Below are 25,315 nucleotides of genomic sequence, written 5' to 3' on the forward strand. Positions count from 1 at the left end.
TGACCCGGCCTCCGATCCCTTGCCTTTGCCGCAACCCCACCGAACAGCTCCGGCTTTCCAGATACAAATTAAGTTATTTGCTTATCTGAAGGCCCAAACAAAGCACTAAGTCACTCTCTGATCCAGGCCAGATATCCAAAACCCTCTCGGCTGAAAGAGGGCCTTTCTTACGAACGAGGCTCAGAACCCGATCGTGTCCCCTTCTCTTTTTTTCTCTCTTTTTTTCCTCTTAACCGCCTCTATCAGAAACTTCTGATCTGTGGAAAGCGCTCGTCTCCCGTGCGGCGCATACAGAGAGGCCTTTATCCCCGGGGGCAGGGCGGGGCCGCGGAGGGCCTGTCCTCACCGCACACTCGCCCAGACGCACTTAAGGATGGTAAGAGCTGAAAACGCACTTTTCCCTCGCCGCGGAAACGGCCGAGTCAGCGCCTCCCCCATCCCCCCCACCCCCCACCCCCCCCCCCCCGTCCGGGCCCCTCGCAGCCCAGAACCAATTTGCCGTGAAAAATGTGCCGAGTCTAAAATCTTAATGGCACAATTAGTCTCGTTTTTGGTAGATTTACTACGGCCGCTCCGCTCCTCGCCGCAATTACATCTTTGCTAAAAATTCGAGGATGACGCGGGACGCCCCGGGCCGGAGAGGGCTAGCGGCGCACCTGGACCAAGTTCTCTTCTCTGGGCGGAACCGGAACGCTCGGTCCTCGCCCGCGGCCGAGGTCAAGCAAGCGCACGGCTCGATAATTTTTCACCCGCCGTGGAAACAAAAAAAATCATCCTCTCTCTCCCCCTCCCCGAGCGCGCGGTCGCAGACGCGGGCGATTCGTCACCCCGCCCCGAGACGGAGCCGCGGACCTTTCCGTCAGAAGCGGCGAGAGAACCTTCGCTTGGCGCGAGGCTTCCGCGCCGGAGATGACGGAAACCTTTCGCTCGCCGTCCGCCGCTAACGCTAGCGGTATCGACCGGATGACGCGCCGTAACTCAGCTCCCTGCTGGGCCTGATCCCCTGAACTCCTCTAGCGGCCCTGAATCCGCTGCCACGCACACACAGCGCTCGTGTTAGACACAAACACTATTACACCTAAAACCAGGATTAAAACACACCAAGGCAGCAGGAAATAAATAAACAGGAAAACACTGCCAATAAAACAAATTCCATGTATTAATATTTAATTCGATAAGAATAAAACATATGTGCCTGGACTGATGTGTTACCATTTTACCCGGCCTGTAGTAATATATTTAATCCCAGCTAACACAAAATGCTATCACAGGGTTACCGGAATGTTTCGTCAATGTTATAGCATTGCTGTTATATGGCAGCAGTACTGTGAGCATGTTGCCTGTTAGCGGGGATTCAGAAAGGAGGAGGAGGAGGAGGAGGGCGGGGAGCGTCAGATCACCTGAGGGACAGGAGAGCTCTTCTGTCTGAGGGACTCCCTGTCCTCCGTCTCTTCAGCCCGTCCTCCAGTGGACTCCACCTCTGGCTCCACCCGTCCATCATCGTGAGCCTCCTCCGTCTGTCCAGGGCGAGACACAGACCAAGGTTTCACACACCCATGCTAGTGCTAAGGAAACCGCTAATTAGAGGCCCACTGCTGGGTATAACAAGCAGAGCAGAGAGCAGCACTCTCAAAAAGAATGTGTGCAACACACCGTTTTACTATTTTTATGTTACAAATATACAATTTGCAGTATGTGTTACAAAGGGAGGCTTCTTAACACAGACTGTGCAGAAAGGAACAAAAAATGTGCTGAACTAGACAGAGGGGGTGAGTTTAAAAATGACACGTGTTGTTTTTTTACACATCTGCTTTGAGAGTGCACATCAATCACCACAACTACTCTTATCACTCCTCAAACCAGAAAACCAGAAATATCTGATTGGATTGAAGAGGACAGCAGGGTGGGTGTTAGAGTAATCGCTCACAATAAGAACACAGCTCCATGTGTTTTAGATCATACATTTAATTCAATAGAAAGTATCGACCGCGAGGACGCCGCTCACCGCCAGGGGCTTCCGGATGCCCAGGTACACCTTTCCGGGAGGCGCGGCCTTCAGCACCTCCACGGCCTGCGGCAGGTGACAGGTGTCCAGGTGCGTGTCGTTGACGAACACCAGCTGGTCGCCGGGGAGGATGCCGCCGTGGGTCTCGGCGACGCCCCCGGGCACCAGGGAGCGGATGACTATGACCGAGCGCGCGACGTCCAGCGGATCCTGCAGAGGGCAACAGAGACCACGGCAACCGGAGTCAGGCGCTCGGCTCGGCGCGCGCACACACACACACACACACACACGGACCTGCGCGCGCACACGCACGCTCGCTCGCTCGCACACGCTGCAAATACAGACACAGCACAAAGAGACTGGCGCAATGCTGCGCTGGCGTTTTACACGCGGACACCTTAAAATGACCTTACGCTACGGCCACAACGCCAGAGTTCTCTACAACTTTCAGCGCTTATTGAGTACGTTCGGAGGACCGGGTCTGGGCCGATGCAGTGTGATAAAGGGCCTTGCTGAAACACTATTCCGCAGAAGCGCAGATACTGTGGTCTGCTAGGGGCTGTGATTAGGGTGCAGACCCGCCCACCTGTCAGTCAAGGGCTGCGGCCAGTCACAGGTAAGCAGCAGTGTCAGACCAATTAAGAGCGAAAGAGAGCACCTGTGCTTAACGGGGAGAAAAGCAGGCAGCAAATTACACATTTGTGCTCTCCGGAAAAGGCTAAATGACCCATGAAATAAAGCCCTGTTCACACTCAAAGTTCTTATTTCAGTATCGGTGTTTACTACAATTATGCACGAATGCCGCAGGACAGGGGGGTGACCACAAAAGAGCAACCTTCAATGTGCATTTATAATGCTCACGGGCATTATAAACAAAGAAATCACAGCTAGCCAATGAGGTCGCAGAACCACAAGTATGTGCTTTCCCATTCTCACCGAGAGGCCTAGAACCACCGTCAGCCAGCTGAGCACTTTGAGTTCTTTACCGAAGCCAGAAAGCACCGCACACTTTTCCTTTCTGCGGAAGTGTCACAGGTATCAATCATGCTACGCGCAGGCTAGGCCATAAAACTGCAATTCAGCTCCAATTTGATGCGTCCCACAATATATTTGATGACCCATATGGGCTGATTTTATGTGACGACTGACAATATAAAAGTGATTAACAAGTGGTTATTCCAATGTAAGAACCGAAGCTGTACTACGGTAATTAGCAAGGACATCTATCTGTCCGTAGCAGGAGCGACGCGTTTATGGTCATCTTTTCTGACGCTGCGGAGAAATGAAAAATGATTGGCTGCATAAGCGTTGGGTACGCTGGGATTCTCAAGGTGGGGAGAAGGCCTGTGATTGGCCAGCGGGGAGGCCGATGCGGGCCGTCCCGTGCAGGGCGGAGTGTGGAGCGCACTGCAGATCTGAAATGAAAGGGACTTTGTGCTCTGCTCTCCCAGGGATGTGTGTGCCGAGGTGAGGAGAACACCAAGCCCATGATGACTGTACACGGCTCACACGAACATGTCAGGGAAAAAGCACGCAAACACACACACACACACACACACACACACACAGACACAGACACACACATATACACAGGCGCACACACACACACACACACAGGCAGGCACACACACACACACACAGAGTGACACACAACACACACAGGCTGAGAGAGACACAGAGACACAGAGAGACACACACATAGACACAGGGATGGACACATGCCACAGAGACGAGGACACGCACACACACACATGCACACACACACAAAAGCACACACACCTGAGAGCAGACTCGTGCAGAGACCACAGCTATTTGGCTAATGGATTATTAGCTTGAGCGGAATGCTAACAAAGCACAGAGCTTAATACTCTCCTCATTTTGGTTAGTGCACTTTACATCACAGAACCAGCACTGCACACCGAAATACCTGCAGTGAACCTGCCCTACAGCCCTACAGCCCTACAGCCCAACAGCCCAAAGCCATACAGCCCTACAGCCCAACAGCCCAACAGCCCAAAGCCATACAGCCCTACAGCCCAACAGCCCAACAGCCCAAAGCCCTACAGCCCAAAGCCCAAAAGCCCTACAGCCCTACAGCCCTACAGCCCAAAGCCCTAGAGCCCTACAGACCAAAGCCCTACAGCCCTACAGCCCTACAGCCCAACAGCCCAAAGCCCTACAGCCCTACAGCCCTACAGCCCAACAGCCCTACAGCCCAAAGCCCTACAGCCCAAAGCCCAAAGCCCAAAGCCCAAAGCCATACAGCCCTACAGCCCTACAGCCATACAGCCCTACAGCCCAAAGCCCTACAGCCCAACAGCCCAACAGCCCAAAGCCCTACAGCCCAAAGCCCAAAGCCCTACAGCCCTACAGCCCTACAGCCCAAAAGCCCAACAGCCCTACAGCCCTACAGCCCTACAGCCCAAAGCCCTACAGCTCAAAGCCCTACAGCCTAAAGCCCTACAGCCCGAGCTCGGGCTCCACACCATCGATTCAGCCGCTCGGATCATTAAGCGGCGGAGGAGCTCAGTGACACTTTTTTCCTGCAGGTGAGCGCAGACTGAGAGCTGACTGGAGCCCGGGAGAGCCAGCGGGCCTCGTCGGGGAGGAGCGCCCTGCCCGGGCCGTGATGAAGACTCCGGCGGACAGACCTCAGGAAGGAGAAGTGAAAAGAACAGGGCCCAGTGTTGGGTCCAATTACCAGGACTGATTACACAATTTACCGCCGGTGCAGAGCGCGGTCCGGGGGAAAGAGGAAGGAAGAAAAAAAAAAAAAGGCAATTTTGGGGCGAGGTGAACTGAGGCCTGCAGAAGGGGCGGATAAACACTGGAACACAGTGGAACAGGGAGAAGAAAAAAGAGGAGGAAGGAAAAAAAGAAAAAAAAACAGACAGGAAAAAGTTTGAGATGGGGGGGGGGGGGGTTTGAAGTTCCAGTCCAGCTGGTCCTTTGCACAGACACAGGCTGCATTGTCCAGCTCCGAAGTTTCAGCCAAGCGTGTTTCGTTTCGAGAACAACCCCCCCCCCCCCCCCCCCGCCCACCCCCTCCCCCACCTCGTCCCACACGGGCGGTGATGTCAGCGAACTAGCGCTTAAATATCGCCAAACGGGCCGGGAGCGGGAGGCTGCGCTGGGGGTTCTGCAAACAGAGGGGTGGGAGGGGGGGCTAGGGGGGGGGAGCTGGGGGGGGAGGACGTCATCAGGACCGGACGGCCTGCCGCGTTCCATATTGATTCTCGGGGCCTGTCAGCTCCAAGAAGCCCTTCCTCCCTTATTTATGCCCTCTCTCCGCTGCGGCTGATTTAGGGGTCGGCATAAAGAACCAGGGACTCGTCTAGGGGGGGTGGAGGGTGTGGGGGGGGGGTAGTGCAGCTGACTTACATGCTACAGTCCTGGAGTCAATTATCATTCAAAAATGACAACTCCAGCAGCGCTGCGAGGAGCCATTACTGCGCGTTTATGCTGACGTTCTTCCCGACTGCATCCGTGTCGAAGCACTCAATACGAAACGGAGCGTTTCCAAGTAACCGTTTGTCAAACCGAGATCAAAACAGCGGCTTTCACACGAGCGCTGGCCGCTAAATCTCCGCTCGCTCAAATTCATTTAGGTTTAATTGTTCATCAATGGACTCGAGCAGCATTTTTTTATGAAAATGGAGAAACCTTTTGATCTGATGACTGCACCCCGTCTGTACCTTTTGTGGGTGCACACCAGGGGGCACCTGGTTTAGTGAGGAAGCGCTTTGACAGACAGGACTGCTATTCATCACAAAATGATACCGTCTCTCCGTCTCAGAGCTTGGGTGAAACTAAGATAACCAGTGAAAGTGAAAATTATCTGAATTGTACGAATACACATGCTTATATACATATACTTTTTTAAAGTTATACCCCAGAAATAAGAACAAAGGAAACCAGGACAATGAGCTAATAGGGTGCTAATTACTTGCACATCATCAACTAAGATCACACACTGAAATGACATGACAGTAGAGCAGTATGGATATGAAATCTGAGGAACATCAGGGTAAATATCAGTCCTTCAGTAGTTTAATGGCAAGGGCTTCCTAGCCACACATAGTGTGCGCTAATTACAGAGGCAGACTGCAACACGCCTTTCCACTGGACTTACAGAGGAGACGCTTCCCTTGAAGCTGGGCGGGGGTGGTTGATTGACAGCGTAGGCCGCTTGAGTAAATGACTGAATTCATCGGGTGTGTTCTCTGGCTTTTCCGTACAGAAGCGAGGGTGCTCCATGTATAAACTCTTTCCTGTGGTGTCGGGCTGACAGTAAATTTGGAGGAGGCCGGGGACCGTGCTGCTTGGCCTCCCCCTCAGGCCTCACCCCGCCCTGCTCTGTTCTCCCCGCGGGCGTCTCTGGAGGATGGTGGAGGGCTGGGCTGGCCGAGGTTCTCACGAGGCAGCCGAGAAAACTGTCAGCGACCGCCAAAAACCACATTAACCCTTCCGCTGCTGTCGAGGCTGTTCATTGGGCCAGAGCTGCTGCTCTGTCGAGGCTGTTCATTGGGCCAGAGCTACTGCACTACCAAGGCTGTTCATTGGGCCAGAGCTTCTGCTCTGTCGAGGCTGTTCATTGGGCCAGAGCTGCTGCTCTGTCGAGGCTGTTCATTGGGCCAGAGCCGCTGCTCTGTCAAGGCTGTTCATTGGGCCAGGGCCCAGTTAACCCTTTTGCTGCTCTATCGAGGCTGTTCATTGGTCCAGGGTCATGTTAACTCTTTTGCTGCTCTATCGAGGCTCTATGATAGCTGTGTACAGCAGGACTAAAAAATGTACACGACATTGACCCGTTTAATACCACTGCTCCGCCCCCTCCCAAATAGCATCCATTAAGAGGTGTCTGCAAGCCGAAGAGTGTCACACATGATTACACTGGTGCTACAACGGCCATAAAGTAGTTTTAAAGGGGCAGACACGCCCCTTGATGTCATGCATCCACGCCAAGCGGGATAACCAATTATCGCTGACACAAGCCAGCCACAGAAGGGTAACAAGTTCCATCTGGTCTGGAGGGACCCGCCAATGAATAACGCGAAACAGGCCGGGCCGCGGAGAGGCTGCAGGACGAGCCTTCGGGCCCGGCCGCGGCAGTGCATCAGCACCCTCATTATCCCCGCTGACATAAACCACCGCTGCCCGCCATTAACCCCTGACCCACTGTCCTCCGCCCGCCATGCTCGTCATATCCCCGTTTGCATTTCAATTTATGTACCATCGCCGGCGCTCTCTTCAGCACATCCGTCCTGCACCACGGCAACCCTGGACGGTTTCTGCAGGTGTAGGCATCAGCCGGATAAATAAGTAATATCAGATAAATAATAAATACACCCGGCGATTTACGCCTCGTCCTTTGAGAAAACAAGGTTAAAGTTAAATGCTGTATTAGTGGGCAGGCGAGGCTACCGCGGACTGCGCGAGGAATTTGGGAATCCATTTTGGCTCTTCTGTTTCCGGGCAAACACATAACGTAATTGCTGCAGCCACGCGCGCGGGAGGACTGTGTTTGTTCCCAGGAACGCAGGGGGACTTCGGAGCCGTGAGACTCGGTTTTACTCACAGTAAATCTAATCTGAGCGGCCCGGTGTTCCAGACCGGAGCTGCAGAAGAAGCATTTTCTCCACCACAGCACGTCTGCATTCACAGAGCAGAGCGTAGCTCACGCAGACGCTACAAATCAGAGGCTTTCCCCACAGGTACGCCTTTTCTCCATTCATAATCTGAATTAAGAGACAGCATTACGAGCGGGACATTACCTATTCATAAACTAAACACACAGAAATATAAATACTGCCTCCGCATGCGTGTAGGGACTCATCTTTACACCGGTGGGATAATTTTTCAGTTTATGAATTTGATTGACACGCTTGACATCCATAGTGACTTTTGGGAGTGACTCCCAATCTGCGGATTGGGAGGAAGGGGTTGAGGTGGGTGGCAAGATCTGTATGTAGGAGTCGTAGAGCGTACTTGTGAATGTACACACATCTGCATAAATCCAGACTTGCAGAAATTCAATTGTTCCCATCCTAACGTGTGCCCCCTCTAGATGTGAGAAAACTCATGAAGGTTTGCATTCCCAGTGCTTCAGACAGGAGTACTGCTGGAGCGTAATGCATGGTCCGTTACATTACACTGACAGTAACACGGCTGAGGCAAAGCGCCTGTTACGGGCACTGTAGCACGCGCGGTTGTTTTGACATTCACTTCCAACCATTTTAATCCCGCATTTGAACGTATTTCCAGATGCAGTTTCATAAAGGGTGGGTCACATGGAATGCATTTACTCATTAAGAGGCCCCTGGGCGTGGAAAGTTTGGGATCCCCTGACTTACTGGACCATTACTCCAGGATGCCAAGCGCTCATCGCAGGAGCTTTCCACGCGGACACGCCCACTCCAATATATCCACTTCCTTTAAAGGTTTAAATCAGGCATTCTTTTTAAAATAGTATAATCAATGTGCTCTTGGCTCATTTGTCAGGTTCCTTCTCAAGCAGCACTGAAGTGTGTGCAGACTGAGTGATGGGCCTCCTCAATTTTTTTGAGCATCTGTTAGCAGCCATTCTGAAATCAAATTGGCACCTGACCGCTTTGCTCAATTTGGCAATTTAGCACAACTCCGAAAGCTGAGGCACAGCAGAAAGGCATAACTCATCTGACCAGGCTCTGGCCGGCCCAGGCTCACCAGGAGAAAGCCATTACTGTGAGCGCTTGAGAAGAACGCCGCGTCGTAATGAGCCACACCGCGCTGAAAGACGTCTTGAGAAACGTATTCCGCCGACACTTTTAAGTGACTTTTAAATGACTGCAAGAAGGCTGGGCAGAACCCGATCCCGGCACCCTCCGACTGAACCCACCGAAAGCCCAACGCTTCAGATAAGCCGCTTGGAAACAGAGCGCCTTCATCAATCACCATTAAGTCCGTTAGCAAGAACTAGAGGGGGGCCCGGCCGTTAGTTTACACATCAGCGGTGACAATTACCCTCGTGGTTCTCATTTTTTAAACATTACTCGTGTCAGGAAAAATAAAAAAAGCGGTGATTTAGTGATTCTGCCTGCTGTACTTTATGTACATGCTGTACATACCACCGAAAATAGCATTGTGCTCGACAGACTTGTATTAATGCAGTTTATCCAGACTCTGCACTGTTGAATACGGCACTGTTCAGGATATCCAGAACTCCAACTTTCTTAACACCGAAAACAGTTACCCACATTTTTTTTGTGAGTCTAAGCACTTTTTTTTTTTGCTGAAGCAGAAAGAAATGTTGTCTGTCAGATGAATATACGGTTTCTTTATCGAAATGCGAGAAGTCTGGAGCCCGTGGGGTCCCTCTCTGCCCCGAAGAAGCGCAGCGGAAGAGGAGCGGTGAAAAACAGATGAGATTGGTGAATAAAGGAGCGCACCGCGCCGAACAGGCCGGGCCGGCTTTCGGTGCCACACCTCCGTGAGCCAGTCCACGGGCCCGGCATCGCCCCCCTGCCTTATCGGCACGGGCCCCTGCCCCGCTCCAAACAACAAAAATCAATTCCTGCTCTCAGACCGGGAACAGGCTCAGCTTGCAGCAACAAGGAGCTTCAGAGAGAGAGAGAGAGAGAAGGGGAAAGAGAGGGAGGGAGGGAGGGAGGGAGAAGGAGAGGGAGAAGAAAAGGAGCACTATGAAGTTGGGTCGAAAATGCATTCGAGTTGCTGCCTTAACATTTATGCATATATAATTTAACATGCGGCCCTTTACCCATCTGCATGCCCATGGCCCTTGACATCATTCCATGAAATGCAATCCCATCCCATCCCTTAACCAACTATTCATCTCTGTCAACCTTTGTCTGCTCTGAACTTCTACTCAACTATTTAAAGTCAGTCTAAATCACGAGAGACTACAGCCTGATACTGATCTCTTTCAGGCTAACCCAGTTCTCCATGAGAAGCCGCACGCTGCTTTCCACTATTTTGTTTTGCTCCAGTGGTTCAATCAGTTATAAATGGTGTGTGATTAAAATAACAAATGTTTAAGCACCTGCTGAACAGACAGATGTGAACAAACCATTCCGGTCTTATTTTCTATTACAGCGCTGAAGAGAAATATTGCCCTGTTGCAGGCTGGTTCGGTGTTCAGAACTACAAGCATACTCCCTCACACACACAGACACGGAGAAACAGTGACATGCATTCACACACACAGACACAGACACCCACACACACACACACACACACACACACATACACACACACAGCCGCCCACCCGCATACACACACACACACACACACACACACACACACACACACACGCGCGCGCACACTCAGACACACTCCTCGGAGGCTGCACGTCTCCACCGGAGGCTGCCCCAGCACTGCAGCAGAATTGCTGATATCGATAAGCAGCCGACCCACACTCGATGGCAGGCTCAGCCGGTGGAGAGAGAGAGGGAGAGAGAGTGTAACAGAGAAGAGCTCATCTGGGTGAATTCTGTCCTCTGTCTCAGCTGGAACACAACCTAAACCTACAGCAGACACAGCTTAATTACATATGCAGGCTGCTGGGCCTCAGACTGTGAATTCTCTCGGCTGAAGCTTGGACAGGACGGATGTTTTCCGTGTTAGTGCTCTTACTGGTGGTCTCGACACACTTCCCCCCCACCCCATAGTCATAGGTTCTGACTATTTATCCAAGCGGTGGTGCATCATGATTTAAAAAACGTGTGCACTAACACTGATGGCAGCAATTGCACTGAAGTCAATGCAACTTTGTAGCCAAAAGATATCCAACACAATGGCGAAGGAATCTAGAGGAATGCTGTTATGGTCACATGCACAGCGATATGCAAGGTATTTCACCATGCATAGCAAACATACAACGTACAAGGTAACGTACAAATTAACTTCATCCTCTCAACGTCACCTCTTCTGAACTGAAATTCATTTTAATATACTTGACGTGGTCATTCTAAATCATTTCTGACCTGTTGATAGATATTGGAAATCGTGGCATTTGTGCAGCAATTGAATCATGCCAAAATCCACACCTCCTCTTTGCTCAAGCAAGACGGCACCTAAAGTAATTTAATACACGGTGCAAACAATATCGGGTGGTTCAAAGCCTCCACAGTGAGGTTTCAGCAGATTTGCTGTTTGTGTCTTTGAAAGACGGCAAACTTTACTGCTACCCTCATCAGTTGTGTGAAGTATGGAGGGTCGTCCCAGGCTTCACTGTGCCCGAGCCGCGAAGCGCTGAACTCAGTGCAGAAGCGCCTGCGATCGCTGCTACTGCGTCAGCCCCCACAGCAAAGCGAGGAGTAATAATGCTTAAATGTGACACTCACTCAATTACGCCCCTGTGTGCGATCGTCTACCCGAACCTGTCACGAGCTGGAGACCGTGCGTTCTGGCTGAACGCCAGGATTCGCTGAAATTAACTCACTGATAATTTGTAACTGGTAGCTCATATATCAGTAATGTGTGTGTCTATGTTTGTATGTATGTATGTGTGTGTTTGCGAGTGTACATATGTATGTGTGGGTGTGTGTTTGCATGTGTGTGTGAGTGTGTGTGTCTGTGAGTATATATGTATGTGTTTGTGCGTGTGCGTGCGTGTTTGCTTGTGTGCATATGCGTGTTTGTGTACGTGAGCACATGTGCACATGTAAATAAGTGTTCTGTAACACAAATTAGTTTCACCATGCTCTCGACACAGTTTGATTCCCAGTTGGGGCACTGCTTATCCAGAGCAGTTTACATTCCTTATACGTACACAGGCTCAGCAAGTCACTCCGGATAAGAGTGTCTGCTAAATGCTTCAGAACGGAAAAAATACACATGTAAATGATCCCGGGCTGAATTTAAATGAACATCGACTGCAGCTAAACCAGAAGGCTTAGTTCTGCACACGCGCTTGTCCTACTTAACACACATCAATACAAAGCCTGCGAAGGTCCCCATAGCCTCGTTATCACAGCACATTGCAGCCCTGTGAGCGCACCGCAGACCCCATCAACAAACGTATCAGAGCGGCCGCATCTCCGAGGGCGTGACGGAGAACGCCACAGCCGCGCGCCGTACAAACGAATCACCGTTACACAAATTAGCATTGTGTCGTAGCCCTAGGAGAGCCAAGAAACTGCTACTTCCTTGATTGCGTGTTCCACGGACGGGAAACACGAGCCGGTTTAGAGGTGAGGACCGTACGGGGGAAAGTGACAGCGGCGATCAGGTCCTTGCCTGAGGGTCTGACCGTGGGACCGGGCGGTTTTGAAACGCGCCGAAAGTTGCGCTTCCGCCGCGTCGAGCGCGGTCCCAGACGGCCAGGGCGTTCGCGAGCCGCGCCGCGCCGCTACGTCTCTGTCGTCTGCTATTTCCATGATGGAGTTACCGCAGCTCCACTTCAACCACATCCTTCCCTCTGCAAATATAATCTTGGTTGGAAATCGTTTTCGAATTTTCTTTTTTCCAACATAATCAGCGCGGGTCCCACAGGGAAACCGGTATGTGTAATGGACTAGTTCTGAACTGTAAGCCGTCTCATTATCTGATCTCTTATGGTTTCTGCTAGGTACTTATGCGGAGTAATATACAAACCCTGATTATAAACTAATGAAGTAAAAGGAAATCTGCTTTCCATTTAAGCCCAGCGGAGCTCTGTTTGATGTTTAGGCTTGGCTGGACTCCAGGTAAACATGACTCTTGCCAGAAAGGTATCGCTGCTCCCTTTTGTTCGAAGCCCAACGGCTTGTGACACCAGTGCACGTTTCCTGTGATCAGACCGCAGGGAAGTCAAGTGGGATTAATTAATTTAGTACTTTCACTGGAACTATCCCCCCCCCCCCCTTCCCTTTAAAACATGTCTTAAGTGTGCTTTCGCTCCTCGAAGAGTAGGCCTCGTCCGCTCGGCCCGACGCGGCTCCGGTAGGGCCTCTGAAGCCCTCGCCTTCAGTCATTCGTTCATTTATTCACCTGGAACTTCCATGAACCGGGAGACCTCACGGCAGGCCGGGAAACTCACTTTTTCATCCACCCCAGGCTACAATGGCTGGTGCATCCCAGAATTCACCAGCCAATTTCACCGTTTTACCACACAAGATACTCAGAATAGAGCTGGAGCTCCAAGTGATGGGTGGTTACCAGCCAAAGTGGCTGGCAGAGTTGACAAACTCACCAGCCACAGATAAAATTCACCAGCATTCGACTGGTGGCTGGTGTTTGATTACCCAGCCTGCCTCACAGGGTTGTGGGTGGAGGTCGTCTCCCGCGCTCCGGGGGGATAGTTGGCGAAAACGTGGATGTGGGAGAGGAGGCTCGTGGCCAAGCGGCGCTACCTGATAATCCAGGATGCTGAAGCCCAGGCCCTGCTCTCCCTTCTCCAGCTCCAGCACCTTGACCTCGGGGGACCAGAGGGCCAGCTCCCCCTCGTCCTCCTCCAGGAGCGCCTCCTCCGCAGGCTGGGGCTGCTCCTCAGGCTCCTCGGGTCGCTCTGCGAGGACCTCCTCCTGGAGGCACGGGGAGAGACCGAAGCAAATCAGGATGGGAGGCGCAGAGGTCAGCCGGTCTTTCGACACTTTAAAAACGACTGGGTTTTCATGATTTACTGCACGGCATTGTGGGATTTGGAGGCAAAGCGCGTGGTGCTCCAGAGCTGACAGAGAGGGAGGAATGCGCTTCACCCTGCCGATGGCAGACACATGAATATTCTCCAGCTGACATGTTTACTCAGCCACTTCCTCCAGCTCTGACCTTTGACCCCCCGACAACTGCAGCCCAGTCCCTTATTACAGCCCATTACCTCTCCTGCTGCACACATTCCAGTGCACCCCCCACCCCACCCTTCATTCTACCCCCCTGTCACGAAATACCGGCGTTAAATGCTACAGTGAACAAAAAAATGTCTCAACGGAATTCTGAGCATGGGTAAAAATAAATAAATAAACACTGAAGAATTTAGGTCGCTAAATCTTACGAGACCTTTCCAGATGTAAACCCAAATGCGCCGCTTTGATCTGGAGTTAAGGCGGTGCCGTCGTTACCACGCGGCGACATCGTTTCGCGCTCTTGCCGTCGGTACGGTTTTGCCACGAGCCGCGCGAGCGCTCGCGAAGCGTCAAAAACACGATTAATAAAAGATTTTACACGCGGCAATATGTTCCCTCGCATACGCAACGAGGTTCCCCCCTCGTTCACCCGCAAGCGGTTTTCCACACGCGCGCAGCGGGGCGTTCGAACCGGAGAGGAGAAAGTCGAGCTCACCGGACCGGGCTCAGCCTCGCTAGGCCAGGGGGAGCCGGGCTCTGCCCACACGGGGGGGTCACTCTGAATCTGAGGGCAAGGAGAAGGAGAACAATAATGATCAATGCATGCAGGTCAGGTCACATCCACACGCCACTGACGAATAAATGGATAGGTCACTTTTCTGCCTGGATCTGCATTTTAGGTTCATCAGACACTTCCGTGCATCTGTACCGCACCTGCACGAAGATCTCTACCTCTCACTGTGCTCACTCAACGTTTCAGTGTAACTCAGCGTTTCTTCACCTATGGGTCGGGACCCAAAATGAGTCGTGGGTGTGTATGAGGGGGGGGTCCCAGAATGAATCTAAAGTACACTAGGCTATGCTAGTATGCGTATGGGAAGGGTCCCTCAGAGGTACTAAATCTCTCATTTGGGTCTTGGCATTAAAAAGTATTTACAATTTGGGACCCGATATAGCGACGTTTAAGAACCAGTAACAGGAGCAGTACTACATGCTCTCACATGAGCTTGCGGCTCGTACCTGCAGCCGCGTTCTTCCGCACGCGCGTACGTGCAGCGGCGCCGGCGGTCTCACCTGTTCCTGCAGGCTGGCCGTGGGGCTGGCGGAGCTCCAGTCCTGCGGCGGCTCCTCCTCTTCCTCGGCGCGGAACTCGCCGCCCTCCTCGGTGAGGTGACGGCAGCAGACCAGGGTGAAGGGCGGGGGCACCTCCCTGAGGAAGGCCACCGCCTCCCGCCGGGTCTTCCCGTACAGCTGCACGCCGTTGACCTGCGCGCGGAGACGGGGGTCAGGCGACGTGACGCCGCATGCGTACCGCGCGATGGACACGAAGCAACAGCCAGAGTCAGCGTTAGCAGCACTGAACAGCAGGGCCGACGCCCACCCCAGCCAAACTGAAGGGTTTGGGTTTTGACCCAGTACTCACAAACACTCTATTGGAGTTAAAATGCATACCTATATATACATGTGCAGTTTTTCCTAATAACTAATATTAAATTTATATTAGCCAGTACAATAAACTACTTAATAAAATCCATAATTATAAGTGCTTACTAATACTGTAGTTTAGATGGAGGAAGTACGGGTGTGTTGAGGGAGTTCTTCCCAAGCTTTTTCCTAAAAGTTAGAAATCTAACCTTCCGAACCTTCTTCGGGAATCGGCAAAACGAAACGAGTGAGGATCTGCCAGTGCTAATTGTGAACATGTGTACCGTAACGTGAATGGGATAAACACTCCGAGGAACTGCCCCTCTGTGGGAATCTAGATACGCATCTTTCTGTGTGAACTGGCTCCCCTTCTGCTGAATAAAGAACACTGATTATCCACAGGCCCCGCCTTGTCCCTTTTTCTACCAACTTTTGGAGTCTTACAACCCAATGTACAAGAGTGAATGGGAGTAGGGAAAGGTATCATTTAGATTTTGTCGATACCAATGCAAAAACAATACTTTTACAATGGTGGTGGTGGCTAAACAGTGCCTGAACCGATACCTTCTTAAAGATAAAGACCAAATGACAACATTAAAGATGCTTTTTATTGCAAAGGTAAAGAAACTGAAGAATTGAATTGTAATTGTTCAAATTATACTTAATATTTATAATTTATATAGTTTCACCTTCGTTATTTTTACCATGTTTAATGTTAGCTGGCTCGCTAACGGTATTGGCTGTCACCGAGTCCACAGAGGGAGTGTGAGGTTAGCTAGTGAAGCCGTGTGGTACTGAAATCTGTCTGGGAGGTACCAGTCATATGGGAACCAGTGCCATAGTGCCACGGGGGGAGAAACAGCAGTACAGGAGGAGGTGAGGAGGGTACAGGAGGAGGGAAGGAGGCTGCCAGCGCTACGGAGAGCTGCCCGCTGTTACAACGCTCTGGAAGACGCGGTGCTAGTTGATAGCCTTTTAATGGCACAGGGTGGGCAGCAGCTCCACACCATCTGCCTGGGACGGAGGGACCCTGCCCCAACCCCAACTCCACTAGGCCTCCAGAGTTCATTCAATGATCCCTCTGCACCATCCCAATCCTCAAGAACGCTCCGAGATATGGGGAAGTGAAGGGCAGTTAAGGACAACACATTTTGTGCTTTTGTGTTACTTTCAACACAGTCTGTGTTGAAGTCTCCCTTCGTAACACATACTGCATATTCAGAACACAAAATGAGTAGCTTTGACTGAAAAGGCGTTGAAAGTAAAACAAAATATGCTGTCCTTAACACAAAACATGTGCGTTGGGTATTAACACATTTTTTGAGGGCGTACATTTTCGCCTAAGTGTGGCATTTGAAAAACCCCAATGGAACAGATTCTTCTGGTATCTCGCGAAACCCCCGCTCGCCCCAACCCCCCATAATGCACTTGCTCTCCACCCCCGGCTCCGGATGCCTCCCTTCTTCCTCTGCCAACAGCGACAGGCGGAGGGCACAGCGGCCCACATCCGCTGTGCCAAGCGGGGCGGGGCGGGGGGCAGGAAGGAGGGGCGGTGGGGAGGCGGGGGCGAGGGCAGGAGCCCATCCTGCAGATGGTCACACCGGTCCTGTCTGTTGCCCCTCCTCCGCCTTCGCACCCCCGATCACCCCCGACCCTCCCGGCAGCAGCGCGTTTTCCTGAAGATGTGGGGCTGGTGCCCCCACCCCCGCCACCACAGTGCAATCTGCGCCCAGTGTGGCAGCAACCCCCCTCCGTGGCGTCCAGCGCTAGAGGAGGACGGAAGGTTGAGAGAACCTGCCTGGTGGCCCTCACGAGTTGGGCTTTACCTCGAGAAGCTCGTCCTCTGGCCTCAGCAGGCCGTGCTTGGCCACAGGGCCCTCGGGGGCCACGGTGGAAATGTAGTGATGTCCGTCAAAGGAGTCCAGCTCCACCCCCAGACGCATGGTGTGGATTGGGAGAAGCTGGATGGGGTTGGAGGAACATGGGCGGTCAGAGCAATCAAACGTACGGACGCTGGCGTATTACAATGCCTGGACCCCAGTCTCTGCATGCCTAACAGTGCTGAAGCCCCTTAACGTTCATATTTGTTTCTTACCTTTGAGTACTTCTGGAGCTCGGCATCATCTTCAATGACAGGGTCCAGTTCCACGACCTGAGGGACATTCCACATTAACTCCAAACTGTGAACCATGTGCTCTACACATCCTCTTCAAAAATACAGATTTCAACACCACTGATCACTGCACGCCAGCATGTTCTGGGCACGTTTGCTCTCTATTTTACTGCTATTGTTTTGTCAGTGAGATAGACTGTGTCTCTCTGTACGCGTGGTGTTTTGTCTTCCTTTAATACTGAGCGTGTGTACCGGTTCTTACCAAGACGCTGTAATCTGGCCCAAGGGCCTGTTCCCACTTGGCCCGCAGCTCCCTCTCTGTCAAAGACACCTGGTCTGGCGCTAAAACAAACAAGGCCGATTAAGGACATATATCTATACGTGCTATAGTTTAATAACCAAATGCAAAGTACACACAATACCCAGCACTTTGAAATGCCAGAGGCCTATGCAGTGACACATTTCTGAGAGTACATAAGAGATGAGTCTGAACCTTTGTGGTATGGCGGGTACTGATGGGAAAGATACCCTATGACAGCCTATGAGACAGAGAGAGAGAGACCACTGCTGTGCAAGTATATACTGTGAACCTGGCTACATCACCATGGCAGTATGGGTGTGGCTACAGTATGTCCATAGCAACTGACAGTGACATCATCGTGGCTGCAATGGAAGCAAAAATCTGACATAAAAATATCCAGCTGTATAAATAAACTCTATATAAAGAATGTAATCCGTGTTACACGCCTTGGACAAGACCATCTGCTAAATGACTAAAATGAGCGACATCACTATGGCTGTAGTCATAGTTTGGTGCATGGGAACAGTTATAGTATGACTGTATTTATTTACACCACAGGTGTGCGAGTGCACTGACTACAGTCGCTGCCATTGACAGCACCATCGCCATGGAGACGGTTCCTGACAACCCCCTGTCAAACGCATGGACCCTGATGCCTTTGGAGGAGGAACGGAGGGAGGCCAAGCGCTGCAAACCGGAAAAAGCTCAAAATTCCAGGCACACGCCAGGAGACGCTTCCCCAGCCCCCGCCCCAGACCAGCGGGTCACGTCTGCTTGCCATGTGTGAGTCCTCACTTCTCACCCTCCATCTCTCCGGTCAATAGCTCTGCCTGCCATTTATAATTACATCACTACCACTACCAGCTAACACACAAGAAGCATTCCTGCAACAGCAAACCCACACAGGGAGGGAAATATCCCCAAAGGCTTCAGAGACACATACTACAGAATACAGTATACACTACCGGAATATAAAACAGGATCTTAATTTAAGTATTACATGACACTGTATATCTCATTCAGCACTATACAATTTATTCAAGTAAACAGTACAATATCACAAACTATTTCAAAACCTCAGCTCTTTCTGACCACACTACAATACAGCAAATGAACCCAACAGTTGTGATCCTATTATAACTCAAGCAAATTCGTTGTTGAGAATTGGAATTGCATATAGAGCAATTTAAGCACTTCTACTACGGAATTAGAACTTTTAAGACCTGACAGTACGTTTTGAATTTAGGTAGTGTGAGTGTGTAATTAATGATTTATTAAATATGATTGTTTTCATTTTGATTATAGTATGGAAATCAACTGACCAATAAACGTGTATTGAGCGTTCATAAATCTTGTTTTTAAAGCAACGATCCTACTGCAGTGCTAACCGCAACGCATGAAAAAATAGGGAACAAACAGGCGCTGGCTCCCCAGACGCCCTGCTCCCTCACAGCGAGCCGAGGGAGAGGAGCGGGACGCAAAGCAAATAAGCAGCGTGTACAAATGTAAGCCAGCCCTGCAATCTGAGCGTCCCAGGGTGACGGCTCTCCCCGTGCACATGTAACCGTTTCAGCGGCGTCTCGCGCTAACGCCGGGCTGCACGAACACGGAGGCCTGATTAAATTAGCATTTCTTACCGCGATAGCGCGGGGCGATTAATCACACGCGTTGAACGAAATAAATGCAGCGATAAATACTAGATGTCAGAAACCAGGCAGAAACATCTGCGGTCCAGACGCCGAACAGGAAAGGAAAAAAACGGGGGGAAAAACACAGAGGGGATTCAAACCAGTCGGCATCCTAGAACAGGAATCTATAATCAATTGGAGAACGGATTTTAAGTGTATGGAAATGCTTGGATATAATGCTAATTTCGAGCCAGGTCTGAGATAAATTTTAATGTTAAATTCAGCTTGAGGTTAATTTAATGTTCGGTAGAGGACAACTTTCCCCTGAAAGCACTAAATGTCCTGCTCTGCTCATAGAGAGAGATCATTTTCTTAAGTGACATTGCAGAGTTCATGACTGCATGACAGGCTCTGCTCAAGGTTACTGACCGACACTGTATACGGCTGCCGATTGGCTAGCTGAACTCCTTTTAGCCTAGTTAAATACTGTTACGTATGAATTGTTGTTCAGCATTGCTCACTGACAACAAATAACTAAAGTAAGCATATCCAAAAACATAATGCTTAAATGTACAACTACCGATATTGAAAGCGAAAATCAAAACTTAATATATCCTCAAGGGAAGCCTCATCAGCTCAGTATAAAGGGACTGAATGATAACGAAGAATTTTTACAATATACAAAGGGTTTCATTACGAGTTGGAAGCATGCTAATATAATTATCGGATCCCAACCTTTACAGGACACCAAACAAACTCCGACAAACACAAAAATATCAAAGACGACAGTGCTTCGGAACCAATCATCTGCAAGCCTAGCTGTGATCCGACACTTTCCCCGCCAGCTCTCGCCCTGTATCGGGTTTCAGCACAGCGCGCCGCGCCGCGGTGTTCCATAATTATCCGCACTGAGACCTCCCCAACACAAGTCTTCAAGGTCTCGTAATTGCAAAATTATTTTTGAGCACTAAAGAAGAAAAAAGTGAAAAAAGATTAAAAACGGGGAGAGGGAGATGGGGTGGGGGGGTATTTTGATTTAAAATGCCTATCGTTTTACAGGCAGCGCGATTCCTCCTTTGGGAAATAAGCCCCTGACAAGCCATCATTGTTATCCCAGCCTTGTATTGGCCCGGTGCAACAGAACTCTTTATTTATAAATTTGGCAGGTATAGGGTCTTGTCTGGATTAATTAGGCGGTGGTGTAACGCGAGCCACACCGCCCTCTCCAGCCCAGGGCCGCTCTTCCGCTCGCAGCTCCGCTATCTCCATATTTACATCTGCAGGGCCGTCTAGCATGACTGTAACAGTGCCCGCGCCGCTGGGGCGCAGACGGGCTGATGGGGGGGGCCAGGCGGGCGGGGGGCAGAGTGACGGCTTGCCCTCGCAGTGACCCGGGCCCGCAGGGGCGTGGGGCGGGATCGTGTTCCTGCGCCCCGAGGTAATACCTCAACAGGGGAGGGGCGAATCTTCAAAAACCCTGAATGACCCACTGCTGGGACAGGGACAGATAAAGATGGGAAGGGGGGATCATCCATAAAATAAGGTGGGGAAACCTGAGCCAGAGTGAAGGCAGAGCTTGGGGTAAGCCTCGCGGCGCTGGCCAAGTCAAAGGTCACACGGTAGGTATGGTGCTCTGAATTAAGTGTTCCTGGGAAACGGCTTACCCACACCCACAGAAGATAACGGTATACGCCCAGCTTGCAGTATTACCAAATGGCCTCGTCCTTGTTCGTTGGACACAGTGCTGACCGCAAATTGTGATACTGCCCCCTAGTGTATAACCAGAACATCTTGTTACATCGATGACAGCCTGCCAGCCCTCAGCTGGTCTTCCTGTTTGTGCGCTTACATACATCAGCAGCGAAGGTCTAAAGATGAAGTCACACAAAGCTCTGTGAAAGGCGGGCTCCTCTGCGGGCTGCTGACCCCGCCCTACAGCGCACTGTACGGGGTGTGAGAACTCACCTTCCGCCAACTGCTGTCTGATCCCGGCGGGGCCGCCGTCTGCGGGCTCCACCGGCGGGCCCTTCGGCACTTCCGATCGCACCTTGATTTCGACTGACCTCCTCAGAGACACCCTCGAGGACTCCCTCTCCACTGCACGGAGGAAGAGGCGCAGCAAGCCGTCAAAACTCAGGGGAGCGAACGGGAGACCGCGTGGCGAGGCCCGTAAGGTGGCCAACCCTCAACCCGTACCCCCCAAAGGTCTGCCCCCGTGGTCCTGGGGCCTGTATCAGGAAGCAGGAGCACTCAGTTAGCAGGATAACTGCGCTGAGTAAAACCCGAAATAGCTCATTTTCACTTCAGTCCATGTTCTACATTCGAAAGGGCTCCGGGTTTTACTCAGTGCAGTTATCCAGCTAACTGAGTAATCCTGCTTTGTGATACAGGCCCAGCTGGTTTTTGTTGTTAATCTGCACTTAATTAGTGCTGACTCACTTCACCTGGTCACTTGGGTCTGAATTGGGTTCGGATTTTAAGGTGAAAACAAACACCGGCGGAGCTGGTGGTTCCCCAGGACCACAGCTGGAGACCCTTGCCCTACATGATCCTCTCATGTGGCCAGGGGTCTGATTCCCCACTCTGACACTTCCTGCACTGTGATCCCATTTCTACATGTAACCCTGCTCGCTCCCTGTTTGAATCAAGTGATAAAATACACAAGGGATCCTCCTCATGCATTTTCCGTTCTCCAAAATACCAAAAACAAATGAAAACAAACTTAAAGCATAAGGCTGGAGCTCTGACACGAAGTACAATGTCCTGCAGGTAACTATGAACCCCCAACAGAACAGAGAGCACCAACCCTCGTCCTCTTGTGTTTTCTTTTCCCTTTTAAGCAACTTCAATTTCAAAATCCAGCGACGCTTTCGAGAATGTTGCGAGTTCAAGATGAAAGGCATTACACGCAGGAAACGACACCCAGAGCAGCCATTTTACTGATATCACGCTTAGAAAATGACTGTCGCTGTTGACATGGCGTCTGCGCGTATGCTGGGGGGGGGGGGGGGGGGGAGCCGAATCATTACGCTGTAATTGCCACTTATGGCACGGCTCCCAACTTAATAGGAGCCTTCATATCCTTCACTGTGTGTTTAAAGCACATTTCCAATTCAGACCATTTGAGGAAGAGAGGGACAAGTTTACTGATTACTTCATCCTGTTCACGCGGCCCAGCGGAGTCTTCCCAGCGAATCATTACATGGCGTTTAGCGCAGGCGGAGTTCCTTTCTATTAACTTGTTCTGTGAAATTGAAATTCCCGGTACGCTCTCCAAGTGCAATATGAGTCAAGTGGACAAGTGGGAACGCAGGCCGATTATTTTATGAGAACACGGCCTCTCTAATGGGTGTACCGCTCCGCGTTCTTTTCAGCTCAAATAATGAAAAAGACAAAGTTATATTCAGGAAATAAATCCACAGTTAAATTATTCCCCTGACTTCCCCACTCCTCCCTGAAATTTCAAACCGACCGTATAACTGATCTATACAACAGGACTACTTTATCCCAGAATGATTGGGGGGATGGGGGGGGGGGGGGGGGAAACACGTTATGGCTGGTTTCCATTCCAACCAAAATAAGTTCAAAACTGAACTAAGTGTCTGCACAGAAACAGTGACTCTCGCCAGTCAGGGGAGGCCTTTAACTGGTTCAAAACAAACGGAAATATCCAGGATGAGAAGCAAGCAGCACCACATCACCGGAACATCAATAAGGGTGAAAGTACACAGGAAGCCAGGACGGGGTATTTACCTTTGTCCAGAGATCTCTCCACAGCAGTGGGCTTCACCTTGGGGGCCATCTTCCTGACCAGGGTCAGGTTGACCGTCTGACCAGTCTGCTTCATCACCTCCAGCACCTCCTGGTTGGTGAAGCCGTGTAGGCTCACCCCGTCCAGCTGCCGGGAGTCAAAGTTCAAAGTTCAGGTCACACGCAAGTCCTGAGCAACCAGTCACAAAGCTAATGACCCCGCAGAAAGAGCTTCTCCCTCCGCTAACGCTAAAAGAACTTCTGAATGTCCCTATTAGCAAAGGACTGCTTTAACAGTCAGCAAGGCATCTCCTCATTACAGTTAATTTTTACTGAAGCAAGAAAGAGGTTTTCCTTCAACTTCACAGACCATCTCCCAACCCCGCCTCACCCCCCTCCGAACATCTTCTGTCCCTCACAGTTCATCTCCTCACCATTTCCTGAAGACGCACTCGTGTGCAGGGTTAATTAAGGTAGAGCTAATTAAAAAGTGATTAACAGCCTCACCGCTATTATCCTGTCATGGACTCTGATGTTCCCACTCTGCTCAGCGGCGCTCCCCGGAACAACGTACTTCACAAAAACTCCCACAGCGTCTGAAATCATCCAGGAGAGAGCTCAGTGGAGAAACGAGTAATAACTCGGTGACCCTTTACAATGCGACACATCCAGGGAGATGTTACCCCAGCACTCGATCTACCGTTCAAAATTTATTTCGCTATAGTGCATTTTTACAATTAAACCATAGCAAAGCACTGAACAAAGAGTGTTTTCAGAGGTAGCCCAAAACACCAAAAACTCCGGGAAATGATTCCTTGATCCCTGTACAAGGTGGTGGAGAATACTCCTTGAGAACTTTGGTAAACAGAGCAGGAGTATTGTACTTGTACTGGTAGTGTAGTATGATGGTTGGGCAACTGGGCTTTTGACTAAGAAGTTGGAGCAGTAGATTTAGCAGGAGAGCACTGCTGTTGTGTCCATGAGCAATGAACATGCCCTGAACTGCTGCAGTAAATGTCCAGATATATATATATATACTGCATAAAAATATAAACTGTGTAATGTGCTCTGGAAAAGAACATTTGTTAAATTCCTAAAATGTAAAAAAAAAAAAAAAAAAAATACAATGAACATAAAAATAAGGTCTTGTAGTCCTGATGCATTGAAAAATCTCAAGTGTACATCAATCAATATAGGCACATATAATAACATAAGCTTAATTCACTATCCAAAAGAAAATGAGAGTAATGACAGATTGAGGTCTCACTTTCACTGGTCAGGGCGTTATAGCCCACGATGGAGATACCCAGGCTCTGGCCCTCCTTCTTCTTCAGGGACACCTCGTGGATCTCGTACCCCTCCAGGTTTGGCTGCACCACAATACGGAGACCAAAATTATCGAGCGCACGAGAAGCACCAGATCTGCTATTGTTTATCAGTGGTAGGCAACCCTGGTCCTGGAGTGCCAGAGATGTCCATGGTTTTTGCTCCATCCAAAGCTATATCTGTATAACTGGATTAATCATTAGTCTGAATGAAAGCAAGTGACCATAAGCCAAAGGTATTCAGCTTTTCAACTGTTCAGGCTCTGGGTATAGTACACAGGCACTAAATCAGTCCTGCCCAACCCTGTTCCTGGAGATCTACCCTCCTGTACGTTTTCATTTCAACCATAATTTGGCACACCTGATTCTACCAATTAGCAACTCAATGAGATCTCCAGCTGTTGAATGAGGTGTGCTTTGCTAGGGTTGGAGTGAAAACCTGCAGGTCAATAGATCTCAAGGAAAATGGTTGGGCAGCCTGGCTCTAAATCATCAAACTCTTATGATCAAGCTTGGTTGGAATAAAAGCCAGAAACATTATTGGCACTCCAGGACCAGGGTTGACTATTACTCCTGTATGCAGACTGCAGAAAAAAAAAAATAGAAGAGGAGATGCCTATCAAATCACCTCTTCCATCAGCATGCCGAGCCCCAAGTCTGCATTTCTGGCACTTACAGTCTTGCTCCCCCTGCGAGGCGGTACGGGTGGGAGGGGGGGCAGGGCGGAGACTGGCGCGGTGGCGGGGGCCGGGGGGGGCGGCGGAGCGGGGCGGAGCTCTCCGAGGGGGTCGCGGGCGATGAGCATCCGGACGCGGCTGCCGCAGCCCTGCAGCACGCGCACCACCTGGTCACTGGCCAGGCCCTGAGTGGGCGTGTCCCCGATGCGCAGGATGTGGTCGCCCGTCCTCAGCCGACCGTCCTGACCGGAAGAAATAAAGGGGGGGGGGGGGGGGTGGGTGTCAGTGGGGGAGACCCCAGGCAACAGTGGACCAAGAACAGCAAGTCCTAGACC

At 50.8% G+C, this 25,315-nt stretch overlaps 1 protein-coding gene across 8 annotated transcripts in view; it reads right to left on the minus strand.

Moving 5' to 3' along the window:
- patj (PATJ crumbs cell polarity complex component) overlaps positions 1-25,315 on the minus strand; it is a 109,717-nt gene that overhangs the window by 72,750 nt on the left and 11,652 nt on the right. For 6 of the 8 annotated variants that reach the window (XM_035412294.1, XM_035412296.1, XM_035412295.1 and 3 more), the window contains exons 9-21: positions 24,932-25,222; positions 24,246-24,348; positions 23,486-23,574; positions 22,982-23,126; positions 21,194-21,325; positions 17,562-17,641; positions 17,282-17,338; positions 17,013-17,147; positions 14,836-15,027; positions 14,258-14,326; positions 13,333-13,503; positions 2,006-2,215; positions 1,401-1,517 (exon numbers count right to left, since the gene is read on the minus strand). In XM_035412294.1, the coding sequence (XP_035268185.1) occupies positions 1,401-1,517; positions 2,006-2,215; positions 13,333-13,503; positions 14,258-14,326; positions 14,836-15,027; positions 17,013-17,147; positions 17,282-17,338; positions 17,562-17,641; positions 21,194-21,325; positions 22,982-23,126; positions 23,486-23,574; positions 24,246-24,348; positions 24,932-25,222 (1,791 nt within the window). The remainder of the gene's footprint in view (positions 1-1,400; positions 1,518-2,005; positions 2,216-13,332; positions 13,504-14,257; positions 14,327-14,835; positions 15,028-17,012; positions 17,148-17,281; positions 17,339-17,561; positions 17,642-21,193; positions 21,326-22,981; positions 23,127-23,485; positions 23,575-24,245; positions 24,349-24,931; positions 25,223-25,315) is intronic. The other 2 variants (XM_035412297.1, XM_035412300.1) reach the window with 2 other exon arrangements.

Source organism: Anguilla anguilla, chromosome 4 (assembly GCF_013347855.1).
Source record: "Anguilla anguilla isolate fAngAng1 chromosome 4, fAngAng1.pri, whole genome shotgun sequence".
Taxonomy (NCBI): domain Eukaryota; kingdom Metazoa; phylum Chordata; class Actinopteri; order Anguilliformes; family Anguillidae; genus Anguilla; species Anguilla anguilla.